We start from the raw sequence: 19,783 nt of genomic DNA, 5'->3' as shown, positions 1-19,783 counted from the left end.
TCTGTACTGAACTGTACAAACTTTTTTTTCTTGTTATGGATTGTGGATGCAGATATCCAGCATCATAGGAAACAATTTATTCATATCTACATAGCTGTGTGTTGCTTGTTTAGTTATGAATGGGACAGTTGGATGGAAAAATAACATTTTCTGATGGAAGTTTTTAACTGTTTTTGTTACGATATGCGCTGTGGAAGGTCATGAAACTGATCTGCTGAACACAAACAAAATGCTTGTTACTCTAAAAAATGCTCGTTACATTAAAAAGAAAAATCCCTTTGTATTAGAGCTGCACTACACATAACGGTACAATCCTGATTCTATGATACGTGTGCGACAATCTCCAGGACTTGGTGAGTGTAAACATTTATCCAGAAGCCAGCTTTTCGGTACTGTACAGACATTTACTTAGTTCCATAATTTAAGTAGATTAATAATACACTTAAAATATTAATGAGAGGTATACTGTGATGGCTGAAAGTTAGTAATCTATATCAATTGGACATATTCTTGTGTTTGTTAAATTTGGATAGCAGAGCACGCCACGTAATTCTGCTTTTGTATAACATGGGAGCGATAAGCACTGAAGTGGCGGTGAAGAAGGGGACAGATCAGCAGCTACAACATCTTTTGAAAGAGGAGATTTGTGGATAAACAAGGTTAAAAGAAGATGGCAGTGGTGTGGCGATACGTTTTGCAGTTAGAAGGCCAACACATTTATTAAATTTAAGGATACGCCGAATTTATACAGATTACTAACTTTTTTTTTTGGGCATACCAAAAATTCGGCATCCGGACAAATGTTTACGCCGGGCGTTTAAAGCCCTAGTTATTACTGGATCTTTGCCATATAATTTCAATGTGATACCATGCAACCATGTTTTGTGCCCAGTCATGGGTTAGTTCCAGAATTTTCAAAAAAAAAAAAAAAACTTCGCTAGAAGGTAACAGAGCAAGTTATAAATTTTACAATATAGTTGTTATGCTGTTGTAAGCAACATCTGATATTTCGAAGCAGTGGACCCTGTGCATGTCTTTATATAAATTCAACTTTCTCTGAACAGTGTTACATTCTCATTCTCTGGCACTAGCTTTTGTTCCAGAAAATGCAAGCAGCTGTTTTCTTTGTGCATTATAAGAAAATGTTGTCATTATCTTTTCGCTATTTTTTATGGTAATTATAGCTACCAGAAATGTAACAGTCACTCCTCTGTTTTATGTGTTAATGTTTTGGAATTTAGTGAGATTTCTCAGGGGAAAATTGCGTTTACTTGGTGTGTTTGTGCAGCGATTGTTTCATGGTATTTAGATTGACAGCCTTGTTGAGATGTAAATGGTAAATTAAGTAATCAGCGAGGGCGGAGTTTCGCTTTTCAGAAATTAACTCTCCTACTCAGATACTGTCACAATTGGGCTGGGAAATTAATTGAAAATTAATTCTGGTACTGCTTTAAAAAATCTGTTGATACTTTCCTCAGTGTGTCTTCATGTAGTGTCTTATTAAAAACGCACTACAGCATGTGTTGTCATGTGACTCCACCCCTTTCAATCTGCAATATGGAGGAGAGCTCAAACACTGAGTCACCCGAGCAACTCAAGCAGCTTGTATCAAAGAAAAATGCGGTGTCATTTGGACACATTGTGGCTTTAGTGAGTTATGTATTCGATAAATAACTATAAATGGTTCATCTGTGTGTTTCCTTCAATTAATTTAAACCATAAACATATTCAGTCTTTCATTATAAAAAATATCCCAGCTTGAATCTTCAAACTTTGTCAATGAAATATGACGGCAAAAAAAACTAAATAAAAACAAAAAAAATGTTCATTAGTTTTAATTGAAGTAAAATGTTCAATTTAACCATGATATTGATTTGAGGTCATATTTCCCAGCCCTACATCACAAGTATGTCTTTTGGGAAGCAAAAGACAAATCAAAGGACAGAATGGAGGATGGTTCCTGCCTGTGCATTATGGGTTGGCCTTTTGTTACTATCGTTTATATTTCTCAAGTACACACTGAGTGGTCCTCCAGGCCGCAGCTGATGTCTGTCATTTCTGTTTTTGATGCAATGCTTGGTCGTCCTTACTTTACTAGAAAGTAAAATACAATGAAGTGGTTAAAAATGGCAAAAGTGTAGTGTCCGTAATGGGATTGTATCAGTTGGGTCATAAAGATAAGCTGTTACAATTCTGTGATTAGTTACCTGGTGAGGGTGATACCAAGATCACGAAGGGGGTTCAGCTAGGGTCAGGCTCAGCCTTTGCACTGTAGCTATGCTGACCTCTGCGAATTCCCCAAATGCGGGAATCTCGACTGCATAATGTCTGGTAATGGGTCCCCTGGTGTGCTTTTATTATTTAAAATTATTTTTAGTTAAGGGGCAGTGTGTGGCTCGGTGGGTTAAACCCCTCTGCCTGTGATTGGAAGGTCCCTGGTTTGAGCCCAGCTTCGACAGAATAATCATGTCTGCGGGCCCTTTAGCAAGGTCCTTAACCCTCAGGTCCATGAGGGTCGCTGCCAAACTTGCTCTCACCAAAATATGCGCCTGAGTGTCATGGAGAGCAAGGTGGAGCCTGCGATTTCATCACAAAGGATCAATAAAGTGTGATTGTTATCATTTTGTGTGTGTGTGTGTGTGTGTGTGTGTGTGTGTGTGTGTGTGTGTGTGTGTGTGTGTGTGTGTATATATATATATACACAACTGCAGAAAACATTGACAACACAATTTTTCGTTTCATTTCTGAATTGAAGAGTCTGTGTCAGTGAATAATATTTTTTAATTTTTTTTTACTAACCCCAGCCTGGTTGTTATCTGTTCCTCATTAATAAAAGGCTCCTTCCTTGCGTTATAGGACTTTTTCTTCATGGAGGTTTTCTGAATCGCACTTCTTTTCTGGTTGCTCACCTAGGATCAAAATGGTGCCAGACTGCGGGTAATGATGGACCTGACTAACCAGGGCCCTGCGGGGGGGTGGGGGGTGGACCTGACTAACCAGGGCCGTACCTGGAGGGAGGGGGGGGGGTGGACCTGACTAACCAGGGCCGTACCTGGAGGGAGGGGGGCTCCTAAAGCCTTAGAAATAATTAGATATTGGTTTCTAAGTTACTTTCTGTTATCATGTAAGTTATTTATCATTCCTGTAATAAGACCTGCTTATCTACCTGCTTCCCCCCCCCACACCCCTCTTCCCTCCTTGTCCTCCTTCCCCCCCCCCCCCAAAGCAGAAGTAGTTTGATCTTCCAGTGAGCAAATCTATCATGTAAACAACATATGCACTATGTAGTCTTTGCCTTTTGCCAATTCTGAATATGAAATGAAACCAAAACTAAAACCTGGATTTCAGAAGTGCAAGGAGAGCAGAGAGCGAGAGAGAGAAGCTTAAGAGGCAGGCAACTGCTGACGAATTTCTTTCTAAAAACAGGTTTCTCATTAATGAAGGGCTTCTTCCTTACTTTATGGGACTTCAGCCCTGCTTCTAGGATCCCGATACAAACTGTCCTACAGTGCACTTCACACCTGCACTTAATGTTTCCCATTCCTTTTGAAGGTCACTTGATGTCATCTTCCGATTCATGAGAAATTCTCAGATACGTTAAGTCATCTCTGGCATTAGAAAGTCTCTTTTGCCTTCTGCCTGGCTGGTTTTTGGTCGTTCCCAGTGTCTCCTGCTTCACATTGTTCTTGTGTGCTGCTGTCTTAGAAATTGTGAACCTGGAAGCAGCCTGCTGCTCAGCATAGCCTTATGCCAGCAGGATCACGATTAAACCGGGATTTAAAAATGGAGATTTGTTTATAACTATAGAGATCTCTTAATTTTTTCCATGGCTGTGTGTGTGTGTGTGTGTGTGTGTATATTTATTTTTTATGTAAAATAAAATCTAAAATAATCATGTGTGTGTGTGCGTGTATGTGTGCATATTATATATAATATGCACACACAGACGCAGTTAACAGTCACTGCTTGAGTCGACATGCTGAATGCAGAAGAGATGGGCAGGTATATAGATCTGAGTGACTTTGCCAAGGGCCAGATCATTACAGTCTAATACTGTGTCAGGGCATCTCTGAAACAGCGTGGTGTGTGCGGTGCTCGTGGTCAGCTATGGTGAGCACCCACTGAGATGGTGCAAGGAGGGAAAAGACACAAACTGCACACAGGGTGTTGGGCGGATAGGACTTGTCAGTGTGGGATGTGAATGCCGTCTGGTACAAATGAACAGAAGGGATACTGTGGGACGGAGGGCTGATATTTTTGGTGATTATCACGGGAGTAATGTGCTACAACACAAAGTACAAGGAGTCTTGCTGCGTATGAGGCTGTGTAGTCGTGGATCGGACTTCTTGGTACAAACATCCCACAGATTCTTGACGCTTACCTGGCCGTCCACATGATGCAATGAAAAACAGGATTCATAGAACCTGGCGACCTTCTTCCTTTGCTCCGAGGTCCAGTTCTGATGTTCACATGCACAGTGGTGACATTGCACAATCCCAGAATTCACAGCTACGATGAAAACGTTTGGTCAGCACCTCAAGGGAAGTTGATGGAGGGGAAAGTTCTGATTGGTTACAGCTTTTGGGAATTGGATTGCAGCGATGAAATATTACATTTAACTTTTGGACGGTTGTTTGAATAATTGAAAGAACGCAAGGATCTTGCTTAAAGAAACTTATGAATTAAATTTTTATGGTTTTATTGAAGGCTAATACTTTAAAGTGTGGATCTTTCCGGTTATTAAATGCACTTTTAGTGGTTGCCAGGTTTCTGCTATTAGAGCCAAATATGTTTTAGATTTAGATCGATTGTTTGGTTCCTAAACATTCACTTTCGGTTTGTGAGCATGTGTCATAAACTGAGGGGAAAAACGTGAAACAGAAAGCAACTTGGCCTGTTTCACTATTTGATTTGTGCAACAGTGATATAGGCATAAATTATTCTTGTCTTTCATTTTGAGACTTTGCTTTGAATACGTTTTAGTTTAAGAATTTACAGGCTATAATATCTTTTGGATACTATTGTAACATGCTTGTATATGTGGTTAATCGTGATTCAAAATGTTTGGCAGCCCTAATACACAAAACATGAAGACTGCTGGGTAATGTAGTGATTAGGTAAAGGAGCCATGTACCAGCATAGCATCCATGTGCTGGGATCTCATCCTGGATATCTCCAGTGAAGTATTCCGCTATATGGTTAAAAGTTAAAATGGTTAAAAGTTGCTTTGAATAAAACTGTCAGCTAAGAAACGGGAGGGGGGGGGAATGGATGTGTCTCATGTGGCCTCGCTACCTTGTTTGCCAGTCTTTTATCCTACATTTTTCATTTTGATCCGTTTACCCAGCTGGGGTTTTTCCCTGTATTGATTTAGTTCACTTGAACCCTCAGTACAACAGTTCTTCATCCTACACTCGAAGCGCTCGGCCATTGTGCCGCCCCCCCTTGGCAGAGATTCCAATCTGGCACCAGGGTCTTTCAGACTGTGCCGTGGAACACCCTGAAGAGCCTTTCTGGAAGAGCACTCCGCCGATGCCTCATGTGAGGACGTCCTCAAAGAACCACAGAGATGGATTGGCTGCTTTGGAAATGCTGCATTTTGTATGCTGATATAGGCAGTCCTCTGGGGCTGAAGTCTGTAGCTGCTGATTTTATGAGACTGTGAGACTTCAGCCTGGCTTCCAGTGTGACGATATATCCATGTCCTGCACCCCCCCGAGGCTGATGTTCCACATGCTGTTAGCGTCAGACAGGAATGTTACAGTTCCCTCCTGAAAGCCCAGTCACCGAGTCGTGGAGAGCCTGGCCTCATGGGGTTGTTGCAGGAAGTGTCCAGCCGCAGCTTACGGCAGATTAAACTCTGTTTGCCCAGACCTCCAGCTCTCCTCATCTCCTGAGTCTCTGCGCTGACACATCGAATGGGACTTTTCAGTCTGGTGTCCCAGAGGTTATGTAGAGGTTGCTGCGTTTGACTGCCTTCTGGCTCATGGTTGACTCCTCAGACTTTGGTTACCTGATAGGCTGGCTTCTCGAAGCTGAGTTTCCTGATAATATTCACTGCAATTGAGCTTGAAAACAACTCTCGAGTCTGATCCGTCTTAGGTTGTGGTTGATCAGAAGTCGCAAGAGTAGTGACAGTCCAGGGAAGAAGAGTGCATGAATGTCTGAACTGAGCAGGTGATTTTTCTGCCTATCCTACTTGTACCCCACTCATCTTTTGTGTGTCCAGCACACCAGTATTTTTTTCTGGACATTAACAGCTGGTTCGTCACCTGCTACTGCCCCCTGCTGGCTGGAGGACATTAAGACAGTGGTGAAAGTGTGTGAAACCTGACCAGGGGAGGGGAGAGGAGAGTGTGGTCTCTGCTCATTTTTCTCTTCTTGCCCGTGGCAGTGGGCTGGCTCAGTGGGCCCAGAATCCACTCTCAGGCTGGTCCGGTTATTATGAACCCCCTTCCGCTCGATTAATGTGTCCCTGTGGGGGGGTTCAAAGGGCTGTTGTAGCGAGAAGCTCCACCTTCCGCAGGTCTTTGGCAGCCATCCAGCACTTCCCTCCGAGCAGCCTGCCACTGCTGCTGTAAACACAGTCCCCTCCACTGGCTCGGGGTGTGTGTGTGTGTGTCTGTGTGTGTGCACTTGTGTGTACTTGCTTGTGTCTATGTGTGTAGTTGCTAGGTTTTTGCTCCCCACCTAACCCTTGGCCCTAAGCCCTCGAATCGAAAGCCATACTGTGAAACACTGGACCTCTGTCATGGCAGCTCAAAATAAAAAAAAAATGAAATGACCTCCTCACCACTGTGCTGACATAGCTAATGTCCATCCGGAGACATTCCCTCTGACGCAGCCCAGCTATAAATGAGAGCGCCGAGTCCTGACAGCCAGTCTGTTGGTTTTGTAGAGACATGGGTTTTCCTTGCCAGTACGCAGGTTCTCTGTTTATTCATTAACACGCCGCATTTATGAATCACCGTGGGAATTCACAGACTAGCTTCACATCACAGCACTTCCGATAGGGTTCCTTCTATTATCCCGGTAACTGATATTCTTCCGAGATGCTTCAGACTGCTGTCGCTTCCCACTAGGTGCCTGGCCCAGAGCTGCTTATCTTGTTCCCCTTAAAGCTCACCGATGCTGGGCTTTCCTGGGGAGATTGTGGTATTCTTTTTCCATAATAGCTATGCCTGGTTGGCAATGCCGTCCTCGAGTTTGACTCCCACGCTCTCTTACAGAGGACTGCTCTTCCCTGGGGGAGCACAGCCCCACCATCCCTGTGTCGCCGGCCCCGCCCCTTTCCGGCTGCCCTGTTCCCAGCGTGCCTCCGGCCGCCCAATCGGTTCCGCACCTGCAGACTCTGCTGTCGGACCCCAGCCAGCCGCAGGTGCAGCTCCGGGTGGCTCGGGAGTGTCCCCAGAGCGCCAAGGCCCCCAGCGGGTCGCGGTCCGGCGTCCGCAGCTCTGCCAGCTGCCCCCACGTCACCGACAGCCAGCTGGCCCCGAGCCGCGCCGGCAGCGCCGGCAAGCAGCAGAGGGTGACGAGACGCCGGGCCACAAACGGCTGGCTGCCGGTGGGGACGCCCACCGAAAAGGAGGTCTTCATCGTGGTGAGTAGCAGCGGCCGTGGCGTCTCGCTGGCATTCCTGCGCCATGTTTGTCTCGTCCGACTCATCTGCGGCACGAGAGGCCAGGCAGCCAGCTGTCGCTTTGGCAGGCAGTCTCCGCGATTTCACTGATTTATCGGGAGACCGTGTGGGGGGGGAGGGGCATTCGGGCTTTTTGAGCGGTCGCCCCACCCGCAGGCCCTGGCCTTTCGTTCGGCAAAGTGGCCAAACCCACGGCTGGATGGGCGGCCGAGGCTGTCTGGTTACGGTCGTAACAAGCAGCTGCTCAGAGGAGCAGTCCAGTGTTTTTGGCCCATATCAGCTGCATGGTTGCCCAGAGGTGCTTAAGAAAAGTGACTTTAAACTCTATAATAAACACCCTAAGAAGAACTCCTCCGTGCCGCTAACACATTCCACCCATTTCACAGATGCTCCGTTTATTGATTAGACAACTGCAGTTTTTAACGTGGAGGGTGGCTTTTTTCCTCCCTGCAGGGGGAGCACCTGACAGCCCTCCGACGCTGTTACGAGGGTGTCCAGCGGGACGGGGAGGTGATCCGGGTCCGAGACACCGTGCTGCTGCGTTCTGGGCCCAGGAAGAAATCCCTGCCCTATGTTGCCAAGATCTCCGCCCTCTGGGAGCACCCCGAGACTGGTGAGCGATAGAGAAACCAGACCAGTGTAGCTTCAAGGACTCCTATCCAATGGCTGCGTGACTAATGCTAGATCAGTGTTTCCCAAGTCGATCCTTGGGGATCCACGGTCGGTCCACATTTTTGCTCCCTCCCTCCTAGCAAAACATGCCCTGTAGGTCCCTGAGGACCAGATTGGGAAACACTGGACTAGATTATAAAGAAATGGACGCTTAATCTGAAGGTTGTTGGGTTGAATCCCAGGAGAGCTTTGCTGTTGTACCTTTTAAGTGCGGTACTTAACCTGAAATGTACCACAAAAATATGCAGTTGCATAAATGGGTAAAATTTGGATAATAATGTCAGATCAAATGTCAGGCATCTAAATACATATTAAAACCATTTCCACAAAGACTGAATATAGATTTAACTTTTGATATATTAATGTGCCTATAGTAATACAGTGGCGATTTTTAGAAATATTGTGAGGAAAATGTGTAATTTCATACGAATATTTTCTAAGAGGTTTGCATCCTGTGCAGCATTGATTGCAATCAGCCCGGCTGGAGTGCAGGCTTGAGGTTCCTCTCGCACAGTTCAGGGAGGGAGAGAGTGTGCTCGATTTGCCATTTGCTTTTTATAAGTATCGTTTTGAATGGACTGAAGTGTAACATTAATAAGATGCTGAGTCTTCGGCACAGGAATCATTCACCTGAGTTCAGGTAACAGGGCAAATGTGAAGCGGGAAAGAGAGGTTATACGAGAATCAATTTTTATCTTTGAAATTCTCCTTGGATACATTTCCTGGATAAGAAAGTCCCATTTGCCGCTATTAGTCCTACTGTGCCTTTTTAAGGCAGTGAGCACTCGTGATTCCCGTGTCCCCGATTGCTTTCGAGGACAGAGATTTCTCACTGCTGGAGACAGAAAAGGGCCAAAGAGGGATGGCAGTGCGGCAGGAGGCCACCTCCTTTGTGTGGGGGGGCCGCGTGGCATTTTTATCTGTCCCACACAAACATGAGGCCCCTGGGTTGTTTTCTGTGTTTGTTGAGGGTCTGCCACACACACATACACGGCATTACGCATCAGGTGACTGCGAAGCCTTTGATTAGCTGGTTCAGGCATGCGTGTGGATTATGGGAGCTAAGGACTGTTGCCGGGTGGGTCAGCGCGCGCTCGTCCCAATTAAAGTGGGGAAAATTAGAAGTGTGTGGCCAAATGATTGCAGGGCTGTTTCTTCATGACGGGTGTGACCGTGTGTTTGTGTCTCCAGGGGAAATGATGATGAGTCTGTTCTGGTACTACCGGCCTGAACACACGCAGGGCGGGCGGAATCCCAGCATGCACTGTGAGGTGAGTTTCCCAGGCTGGAAAGATAAACACGGACTTCCTTTACGTGCTCCAGGAAAAAAAATGGAGCAGTGAGGCAGCATGGATTGTTCTTCCAGCTGCGGCCTCGTCCTCTCTGCAGCACCCCCCCCCCCCCCCCCCTCCAATTCGGACACAGAAAGGTGTCACGGCTGTAGATGAGAACATGAGGATGTCCTGAGAGTAGATCCCCCCCTCCTGAGCAGACTGGTGTCTGACATCCCTTACACCGCGGTTCGCAGGGAGCTGCACTCGCTTTGCTCTTCCTACCTTGCTAAAGCGTTGGTGGCGAACCACATGCCCCCCTCCCCACACACCCCACCCCACCCCCACTCCATTTTTTTTCTTTCCAGAATGAGATTTTTGCCTCCCGGCATCAGGATGAAAACAGCGTGGCCTGCATTGAAGACAAGTGCTACGTTCTGACGTTAGCGCAGTACTGTAGGTAAGCAGGGTGTGGGGATAACCTTAACCTATCGGTTTCCATGGCGATCTGTCCATGGGTTCGGTGTTGTTCGGTCATCTGGCCGTTTGATAGACGCATGCAGGCGGTGTTTCTATATGGTTGTCGCATGAATGGTTTCCTCGACCTCCCTTTTCAGATTTTGTGCCTTGGTGAAGCGCCGTGGGGAGGGTCTCCCCGAGAGTGCCCCCATGGTGCCGCCCTCGCCCGAGTATGCCATCCCTGCCCACTGCCGCGTGCCCGCCGACATCGACCCTGACCTGGTGTTCCTCTGTCGCCACGTCTACGACTTTCGCTACGGCCGCATCCTGAAGAACCTGCAGTAGCGGATGGCGCCACCCACAGGAAGCAAAAGGAATTGCACACCGTGGGAGGGGCCCCGGCGGACATGAACCAATCAGATTTTGTTTTTGTTTTTTTGTTTTTTTCCTTTAACAAAATGAGCCAGCAGGCAGGTGCCAAAACGGGTGGAGGTTGTGCGTGTGGGTGAGCGTGTGTAGGGAGTGGGCTCAGCCATTTTTAATGAGTGTTTTTTTTGGGGTCATGGGAGCATGTCTACCCCCATATCCCGTGGGCACTTTTCTGCCATTAGACTTGTCCGCACTTGAAGTTTCTCTGTGGCTGGGAGATTGATGATTGGCCCCATGATGCAGTTTTTATGAAGGGGGGGGTGGCCTGGGCAAAGCTTTTCAATGAACAACGTATCACTGAAGTGTAGGCAGGAGAAATTACCATATGGATGGGGGGGGCGGGGGATACACGCTCACACACTCACACGTACACACTGGCTGATGTCTGCTGCCGTTTTGCTTGTTTCCCAGGACGAAGGTGCCCATTAATGAATTTGCATACTTACATTGTTAGTGTGTGTCTTGTGTGCTGGCAAGAATAGCTGTTCTAGGATCAGGATTTCAAGGTGCAATATGATGACTTTCGATCAAAGTGGAGAGTCCCCCCCCCCCCCACCAGTTTGTGAAATGCACCTTGGCTAGTGGAGGCTGAACAGTACAAGCCTTTTCCACCCATTTCTAAGTTGAATCTTTTTTGACGGGAAATGTTATTTATGTTTAATAAGTCATTAAGGATTTTAAAAGTCTAAGTTTGTTTCTTTTTAAGAGAAAGGACATCTCCTGAATCCTCAGTTTTCAGTAGACATTTGCTATTTAATCCAAGTTTTGGTCATTGTTGATTCAGTGTCTGCTTTGTGGTAGTTAGGAGCCAAGTTAAAGGATGTGACCAGAAACTAGAATGGGAGGGCCAGGAATAGTAGGGCGCACTGGGCAGCCCCCAGTCCCCACAAGAGAAATTTGGCCTGCCCCCTAAGAAACCCCACCCCCTTGTTAATTGACCAATGAGAGGGAGGCGTGAACGCCTGCCCCGTCAGTACCCATGATTTGCCTTAGGCCTCGCAGGTAGAGTTAGGCTGAATTCTTCCTCCTCCCACCCCCAGCTCTGCCTTTAGATCAAACCAAAGGATGTCACTAAGTAGAATGCCAGACCTGACCCCCGTGCAACACGCGTGTGCACACTCACACGGACAGGCACGCGTACACACACACTCGCACAAAGGGACATGCACGCACGCTCACACACGCACACAAAGACACGCGTACACACACAGAGGGGCACGCGTGCACGCGCACACACTCACCACTGTCTACCACCACTACCCTTCCTTTCCATTGTTAGTTTGCACTAATTAATTTTTCTTAGAAGTTTTATTGATTGTGTTCTAGGCTTCATCCTCTACTAATATAATATGGAATAAAATACTATGTATTTATGTTTGTGTACCTATAGAAGAGAAGGATGCCAAGTGTGGGTAGGGAGACGGGCGCAGCGCTGGTGGACACACACGCGCACAGTGACGTCGGCACGCGTAGCATCGCCTCATACAGCCAGAGCTCTCTAGCTCTGCCCTCTCCGAGCATGTGGATCGCTCCATTTCTGTGAAACCTGCTGCACTTTATATAGCAGGTCTTCTGAATAACGTTGTTTTTTTGCCTCCCTCGCCATCATTTGTCTTTTGTTAGCTTCTGCTTTTTAGTGCATTTTCCATTTCGTTAATCCTCCAAAACGAATCTGAGACAGTCATTCCTTAACTGCAGCTGCAGTTCTCTCTCTCTCTCTCTCTCTCTCTCTCTCTCTCTCTCTGTCTCTCTCTCGCTCTCTCTCCTCTTTCCTCGGGGATAGAGTCCCATCGGTGTCGTATTTCAGCCTCCGAGAGAAACAGCTGTGTCTAAAGCCATGTTTATTAAGGGGTTAATAGCACAAATGGGCTGATTTTTTTAAAATTATTTTTTTAAGCACTGATCTTGCTAATTTCAGGGTTTCCCCAAATCTTTTGTGATGCTCCGAATGAGAGTTTTGATACCTCCAATTAATCTCCCCCCAATCCTGTGGTTCCGAGGGCTGTGGAGGCGCGGAGCTAAGTGTTTCATTTTTTTGTTGCAGGAGTGTGTTTGGGTGTATAAAATGTATCCATGTTTTAAGGTAGATTATTTTTTTTTTTGGTCATGATACCAAGCTTGTTGTTACATTTTAACTCATGTAATAGTACTGACTTTCTGTCACAATGTGAAATTGAAGTACCCATGAACTTCCACTTTTTAGAAATCGTCATTATTTGGACCTATGGAACATAATTCAGCGGCGCCATTTTGCAGTGTTTGACACGCTTCCCAGTGGCATTGGGGGTGTGTGCAGTTTAACATCCACTCACTTTTATTGTGCTTTGGAACACACCTGCGGAACACCGGTGTGTTTAAGCACTCTGCAGCTGTAGGCAGGCACACAGCTTCCAGACCAATAAATAGTCGCTCGGTAGAATTGATAGACAATCCTCCTTCGCGCCAAGGGATCCTCTGTTCTCATGCCCGTCGGCGTGTGGGGGGGCTGCGTATCGTGTCCAGCAGCATCCGGTGCAATTCAGACAGAGTCACGGGGTCGGCGTGACGACGAAAGACCAGGATTCGTTTTATTACAGACAAAATTGTAATAAAAACACGCTGAGACCACTGCTGTCGTCCTATCAGCTGCATCCGGATGTCTTGAGAGGAAACTCCATTTCCTGTTTTTGTGATGTAAATTTTTAAATAAAAATTTATAAATGAATCGCCCCTTCTCCCCCCCATGTAGGGCCCTTATTAATACGACCGAGACGCATCTCTCCCACAGACACTGGCAGAACAATCCAGGCTAATTACCGAGCATGTCTGTTCTGGGACAAACGACAAGACGGCAGTGTTTGCTGGAAAATTTGGCACTAAAACAGCATAAATAACAAGGTGTGGTCCATACACACTTTGTAGTTTATGTACAGAACTTTCATTTTCATACAAAACAGTTACGCTTTATTAGCTTTGAAGCATATTATCATTTGAAGTTGATTCAACAAAATGGATCCCTGGGCTTTTCTGACAGATATTTCTGTCTCCTGATTTTTTTTTTTGTTTATTTGTTTAGATTATGCATTTTCTCACTTTTTAAAGAAGTTACCCAGCTAATTTTGCACAAGCAAATTTGCAGGTAATGCAGTGAAAACAGTGCGGTCGTCATGGAAGCAATTGCACCATTACAATTTGTTTTAATTACGTAAAAGCCTGACTAGGTTTAACTGACGTGATTATGTGCGTTTTTAAATATAACGCAGACGTGTGCAACATTCTCCTGCCTCCCTCGTTTTTCCATGTCTTTCTGCCCATACACTTGGCATTTCTCGTTACAGAACCGCAGGTCCGAAACGCCATTCCCCCTCATACATTTAAACCACGACCCCTGAGCCCGTCGGGCCCGATTCCCATGTGCCGTGCGACGCGTTCCGTGTGCCGTGGGTCATGCTCATATAATCACAATTAGTCCTATGAGTTAGCAGTTGTGAAGGTTTTTTATTTTTAATGTACCTACATTTTCCCCCTTAATGAGATCTGAACAGCTTGATACCAATTGTGAGCTTAAACTGGTCTGAAATGAAATACCAAAAAACGGAAGAAATGGTAGAAAATAAATTGACCCTAAATGTGTACAGGACACACTTTTAATTCCAAGTTTGTCTGAAATGAAATGTGTGTGTGTATATATATATAATCTCAACTCCTGAGCATGGAAGTACAGGGCATTCTTGGAAACAATAGACAGTTATAGCACAGCACATTTGTATTATTTAAAACAGACCTGTGTATTATAAAAAAATCTTTAAATGGAATAAATAATATATGAGTTTGAATTAAATTTTGTGGAGTGTTGTGTTTTCAGATCTTGTGCCGAGGTTAAGTTACAGTAGGTGCTCAGCTTCTGTCATGTGGGTGTTTTGGAATGATTTACGGAGACTCATGAGAAGCAGCTATAGGAGATATGCAGGTAAGTCTGTGCCCAGGAGGAGTAAACGGATATCGGACAGATTTATTTTTGGAAAGATCTGCCAGACATTTGTTCTCGACGAACACTTCTGCAAAAGCATCGGGAACTCATGTTGATTGTTGCCATGGTAAATCAGACATCGACTCTTAAACTGACATTAAGCTCCGAGGCGTCGGTCAGGTACGAATCCCTATCAACAGTCTCCCAGCGTGACTGTGTTTGAAAGCTCTCAGCGACATCACTTGCATTTACCACTGGTCTCTTGCTTCCAATAAGCAAAATGTCAAAATTTACTCAGCATTACGGGGGTGTATATCAGTGCATATGTAAATATTTCTGGGACATAGTTCCTCCGGTGCCAAGTTGAGCTCTGACAGTGTTAGTTTCCCAACCTGGTCCTCGGGGATCCCCTGATGGTCCACAATTTTGCTCCCTACTGGGAGGGAGCAAAAACCTGGACTGCGTGTGGCTCCCTGAGGACCAGATTTGGAAACACTGCTCTATGATATAGGCTTTATAGTCATGAGAGAAGTATACTCAGCAAAGAGCAATCGGAAGGAAAGTGAGGGGGTTTACTGGCTGGAAATGGAGGTGTCATCCTCTGCTGGTCTGTCTGGGTTCAGTCAGCAGTCAGATGGACAATCTTTGAACTGGCAGACTATGATCAGAGGAGGAATTCATCCTAGCATATGTCTACATCTTATTTACTTACCGGGAGGCCTTGTCTGGATGTGTGTTGAAAGTCCAGCCTATTTCTGTAGGCCTTCTGAGAAACGCTCACTCAGATATCCTCTTTTTACACATAATCTCAGTAGAATTCCTTTTTTTATATTTTGCTTGTATGCTGCACTGCTTCGCTAAGCCTCCTTGTATGGCTCTTCTGAGTTGCCTTAGCAAATGTCTGTTGGTGGCTCATGGTGGCACCATTGCCTCCCTTTGGGGTTTGAGCATTATGCTGGAATCAAGGTATGAGTTTGTTTTCCCTGCATTCAGATGTCTTTTCCTCTTGGTTTTCGCTTTTCCTCCAAATTAGAGGACATGCATGAGAAGTCGCCTGCGGATCCCTGGCCTCAATTCTGCCTGCCCCACCAGCCCCCCAGATGTTTATATTCAAGACCCCGTCATCTGTCCATCACGTCTCACGGATTCTTATCCTGGTCAGGAGACCCAGTCGTGCAGTTATGAATTATACTTCAGCTCAAAATCAGTTTTAGTTTTCTTTATCAGCATATATGTTATGCCTTGTAAAGCATGACATACCTGGAAGCAATAAAATAATCAGGACCCTCTAGAGCAGGGGTGGAGAATCTGTTCCATGGAGGGCCGGTGTAGGTGGAGGTGTTTGGGATAACCTCTCACACCAGCCCTCCATGAAACAGGTTCCCCACCCCTTGCTCTAGAGCCATGTTTTCCAATATGGTCCTCGGGGTCCACATTTTTGCTCCCCTCTAGCTCCTGGTAAGGAGCAAAAACATGGACCGTCTGTGGGTCCCTGAGGACTGGATTATTCTCTAGAGTAACTGTCCTGTTATGATAATTTGGCTCACCAGAACTGCAAATTAAGTATTAAGTCCCTGATTTTGTGAGTCGAGTGTAGTGCAGCTCTGTGGCCACAAGGTGTCATGGTGATTCTACTTCCTGACTGGATTGGCACTATGCCTCAGGAGGCCCACTTTAGTGGGAGGGGTGAAGTTCACCATAATCAACATGCATTTATAAGAGAAGGTTATAAATGTGGAAAATGTCAAGGATTACTTGTCATTTGACCAACTACTGCTCTCAGAAGTAACATTTTATGTTATGAAGTCGTTATATAGCAGATAAATCAGAAAATACATTTTTTTTGTGGCACTGGATTTTACAGCCAGTGAAACAATAGCTTTAGAGTTGTCTGTATCTGTCCCCATAAAGCACAGGGATGTGTACGCAAAGGTATATGCCAAGCTGCATGTTTTTGGAGTGGAGTGTATAGAACGTGTATACCCCACACAGAGCCGGGGCAAGATTCAAACTGCCCTCCCTCCACACATATGACAGGGCCGCTGTGTCATTACCCTTCCATGCGTTTTCTCTGCTTGCTTATATAATACAGCAATGCAGGCTGAGCCTGGGACCTCTCCTCAGAAGCAGAGGCACAAGGCAGGGGACGCGCTGGGTGGGACTCTGCTCTATCAAACACATAGTCATACCCTATGGGCAACTGAGAGATGTCACTTTGCGGCGTCTTTTTGCACTGTGTAAGGACACTGCAGTAGCTGCAAAAAGTCCATCCAGCACACACACACACACACACACACACACACACACACACACATGCACACACTGCAGTGGTAGCCTTCAAATCCATAACCCTCAAGATGTGAGGCAATAGTGTAGTTATGTAATTATGTCAAACATTTATTAAATGATTTGCTATTTGTGCCACGGCCGAAGATACTTTATGCTTATACAGTGATTAATATTCAATTAATATCTCCAATGAATTTTCTAATGCCAAATTTAACAGTTAAAATTGGAAGAGAACCGGGGCACATTACTCAATAAGCCCACCGGACCAGGATTACTAATGCATTAGCGTTTATGAGCGAAGCATTCAGCTTCAGCCAATAGGGGGCAATGTCATGTCACTGAAATCTCACGACTTCGCCATAAATCTTGAAAAAAATAACATTTACGCATTTGAAAAGAAATAAACGTCTTTATTCTCTTTGGAAAATATTTTTAAAATGTACAAATTACATATAGACATAAAGAATGGTTCATTTTGTTTTGTGGGATTCTTTCTGCTGTAATCACAAACCCAGGTATTTTGCTTTTGACACCTTGCCTATCATTAAAAAAAAAAAAAAATAATCAGTCATAGTTTTTCCATTTTGTTTCCACAAATAGCTGTCATAGATCTGCTACCTATGAAATGTTTTCCAAGTCCATAGGACCTGGATTTCCATAGCATTTATTTTCTAATCAGATAGTAATTTTGTAATAACCCACGCCGGACAGAATGGGGGCTTTATTCCGGTTTTGGTTTTTAAGAATCATAGGAGAGGAGCAAACACAAAAGACAGGCTTTGTGGCGTCAGCAAAGAGAAATTAGGAGGGCTGTCGAGTCAGCTGATGGGGTCACAAGGGCTGGGTGTGTGGTTTGGTCTGTCTGACTGAGAGACAAACAGAAGCTTGTCTGTATTATTACAGGCTGGCCATGGGTGAATGAAGGGGCTTGTCGTCCAATCAAAATATCCACTGGTAGTTTGTCCATTGACATAAGCTGTTTCTCAGACCAGAAAACATCCATGAGAATTAAAATGAACAAAATAAAGATAAGTGTCTTAGCCAGGGAACTGCAGCAGCCAAGACTATCTCACCCCTTTACATAACCTCATGAATTTCATCTTATTTGGACAAAACAAATACTTGCACATCCTGCAGCATATCCCCATGGATGAATGGCTATTTTTATCATGCTTGTTAAGTAGAGGGATAGGACAAAATAATGGAAACATCTCACAATGAATAAATATAAAATACCTAATAAGGAGTAGAGCCATCGTTTGCCTTCAGAACAATTTAAGTCCATCTTGAAAAGCTTGTGTTCATGTCCTAAACTGCAAGTACTGGCATGTTGGACAATTCTTCAGGACAAAAGTCTCTAGGTCTTTGAAGAAGAAACGTTCAGTAATGATTACGTCTGGTGACTGGGGAGACCACGGATGGTGTTTGACCTCACTCTGAAGTTCAGGAAATCATTCTTGAATTGTTTAGCAGTGTGTAGCGAGGCATTATTATCTTGGAATATGGGAACATCATGTGGGAACAGTGCACCACAGGCTGTGCCTGGTGCTGGGAAATTGCCTCAGTATTCCATGGCCTTTATGTGACCAGACAGAAGAACTAGAGACTGTACTGAGAGGCCTGCCAATAGTCACATACATCCTGTGAATCCATCCAAGCATAAATCTGTCTTAGTGTAGTAATGAGGGTGAGATATGACTCGTCAGAATGTGTGTGTGTATGTATATACAGCCATGGGAAAAATTGAGACCACTCTATATTTTTTAAATCATTTGCATTTCTAAATACTGGTTTAATCGTGCTTCTGCTGGCCGAAGGCTACGCTGAGCAGCAGGTTGCTTCCAGGTTCAAAATTTCTAGGACAATGGTACCCAAGAACAAGATGAAGCAGGAGATACTGGGAACGACCAGAAACCAGGCAGGTAGAGGGCGGAAGTGACTTTCTAATGGCAGAGATGATGGTTAAGTTATCCGACAATTTCTCATGAGTCAAAGGATGACATCAAGTGACCTTCAAAAGGAATGGGAAACATTAAGTGCAGGTGTGAAGTGCACTGCTAGGACAGTTTGTATCAGGCTTCTAGAAACATAATTGCCCATAATGCAAGGACGAAGCTCTTCGTTAATAAGAAACAGAGAACAACCAGGCTGCAGTTTGCAAAAAAAAATTTAAAAATATTCACAGATGCACACCAATAAATTGAGAAATGACAGAAACAAAAAATGTGCTGTGGTCTCTTAAATGTTTCCATAGCTGTATATTTTATATGTTATATATACAAGATGTTCTGTTTTCTGCACCAGATTATGCTTTTTTTGTACACTGGCCTTAAGTGTGTCTAACTGCCCTACATTGCAGCTTGGTGAAGCTCAATTACAAAGGTGCTGATTCAGCTGACCTTCCAGATGGCACCTGTGGTTTTTAGTGTCCATCTGTCCCTCTCTGTCCAATTTGGACAGGTACCTCCATGCTGGTGGTGTTTGCTGGTGTTTAATCATTTTTCCCCCCTCCATGAATCGCTACCCAAACATTGTGGAAGGGTTTGCATGCCTCAGTGATCCTAGCTATGCTGTTGGGGGCAGTTGCCTCTGGTAGGGTCTCCCAAGACATATTAGTCCTCAGTGGCATACCACCAAATTTTGGGTCTCTATCTTCCCTCCTACAACCCCTCAAGCTAGCTTACATTATTGCAACGTATTTACTGTTTGGCACTTATTGTTCACCTGTTTTCAGGAAGAAATTCGTCAGCAGTTGCCTGCCTCTTAAGCTTCTCTCTCTCACTCTCTGCTCTCCTTGCACTTCTGAAATCCAGGTTTTAGTTTCATTTTCATTTCATATTCAGAATTGGCACACATAGTGTATTCGTTGTTTACATGATAGATTTGCTCACTGGAAGATCAAACTATTTCTGCTTTGGGGGGGGGGGGAGGACAAGGAGGGAAGAGGGGTGTGGGGGGGGGAAGCAGGTAGATAAGCAGGTCTTATTACATGATAACTTACATGATAAAAGAAAGTATTTAACCAGAATCTAATTATTTCTAAGGTTTTTGGAGCCCCCCTCCCACTAGGTAGGG

The 19,783-nt window shown here is 45.0% G+C and overlaps 1 protein-coding gene and 1 pseudogene across 6 annotated transcripts in view; both read left to right on the top strand.

Annotated features, from left to right (window-relative positions):
- Window positions 1-14,290, top strand: part of bahd1 (bromo adjacent homology domain containing 1) — a 67,003-nt gene extending 52,713 nt beyond the window's left edge. For all 6 annotated transcript variants that reach the window (XM_048974573.1, XM_048974576.1, XM_048974572.1 and 3 more), the window contains 5 exons: window positions 7,230-7,600; window positions 8,093-8,252; window positions 9,503-9,582; window positions 9,951-10,042; window positions 10,200-14,290. In XM_048974573.1, coding sequence (XP_048830530.1) covers window positions 7,230-7,600; window positions 8,093-8,252; window positions 9,503-9,582; window positions 9,951-10,042; window positions 10,200-10,386 — 890 coding nt within the window. In that variant the 3' untranslated portion in view covers window positions 10,387-14,290. The remainder of the gene's footprint in view (window positions 1-7,229; window positions 7,601-8,092; window positions 8,253-9,502; window positions 9,583-9,950; window positions 10,043-10,199) is intronic.
- On the top strand, window positions 2,200-2,345 carry LOC125708181 (U1 spliceosomal RNA; annotated as a pseudogene).
- Window positions 14,291-19,783: the final 5,493 nt, after the last annotated feature.

The sequence above is a fragment of the Brienomyrus brachyistius genome, chromosome 14, assembly GCF_023856365.1.
Source record: "Brienomyrus brachyistius isolate T26 chromosome 14, BBRACH_0.4, whole genome shotgun sequence".
Lineage (NCBI taxonomy): Eukaryota > Metazoa > Chordata > Actinopteri > Osteoglossiformes > Mormyridae > Brienomyrus > Brienomyrus brachyistius.
The sequence above is the reverse complement of the archived record's forward strand: the minus strand, read 5'-3'. Positions and strand labels throughout refer to the sequence as shown.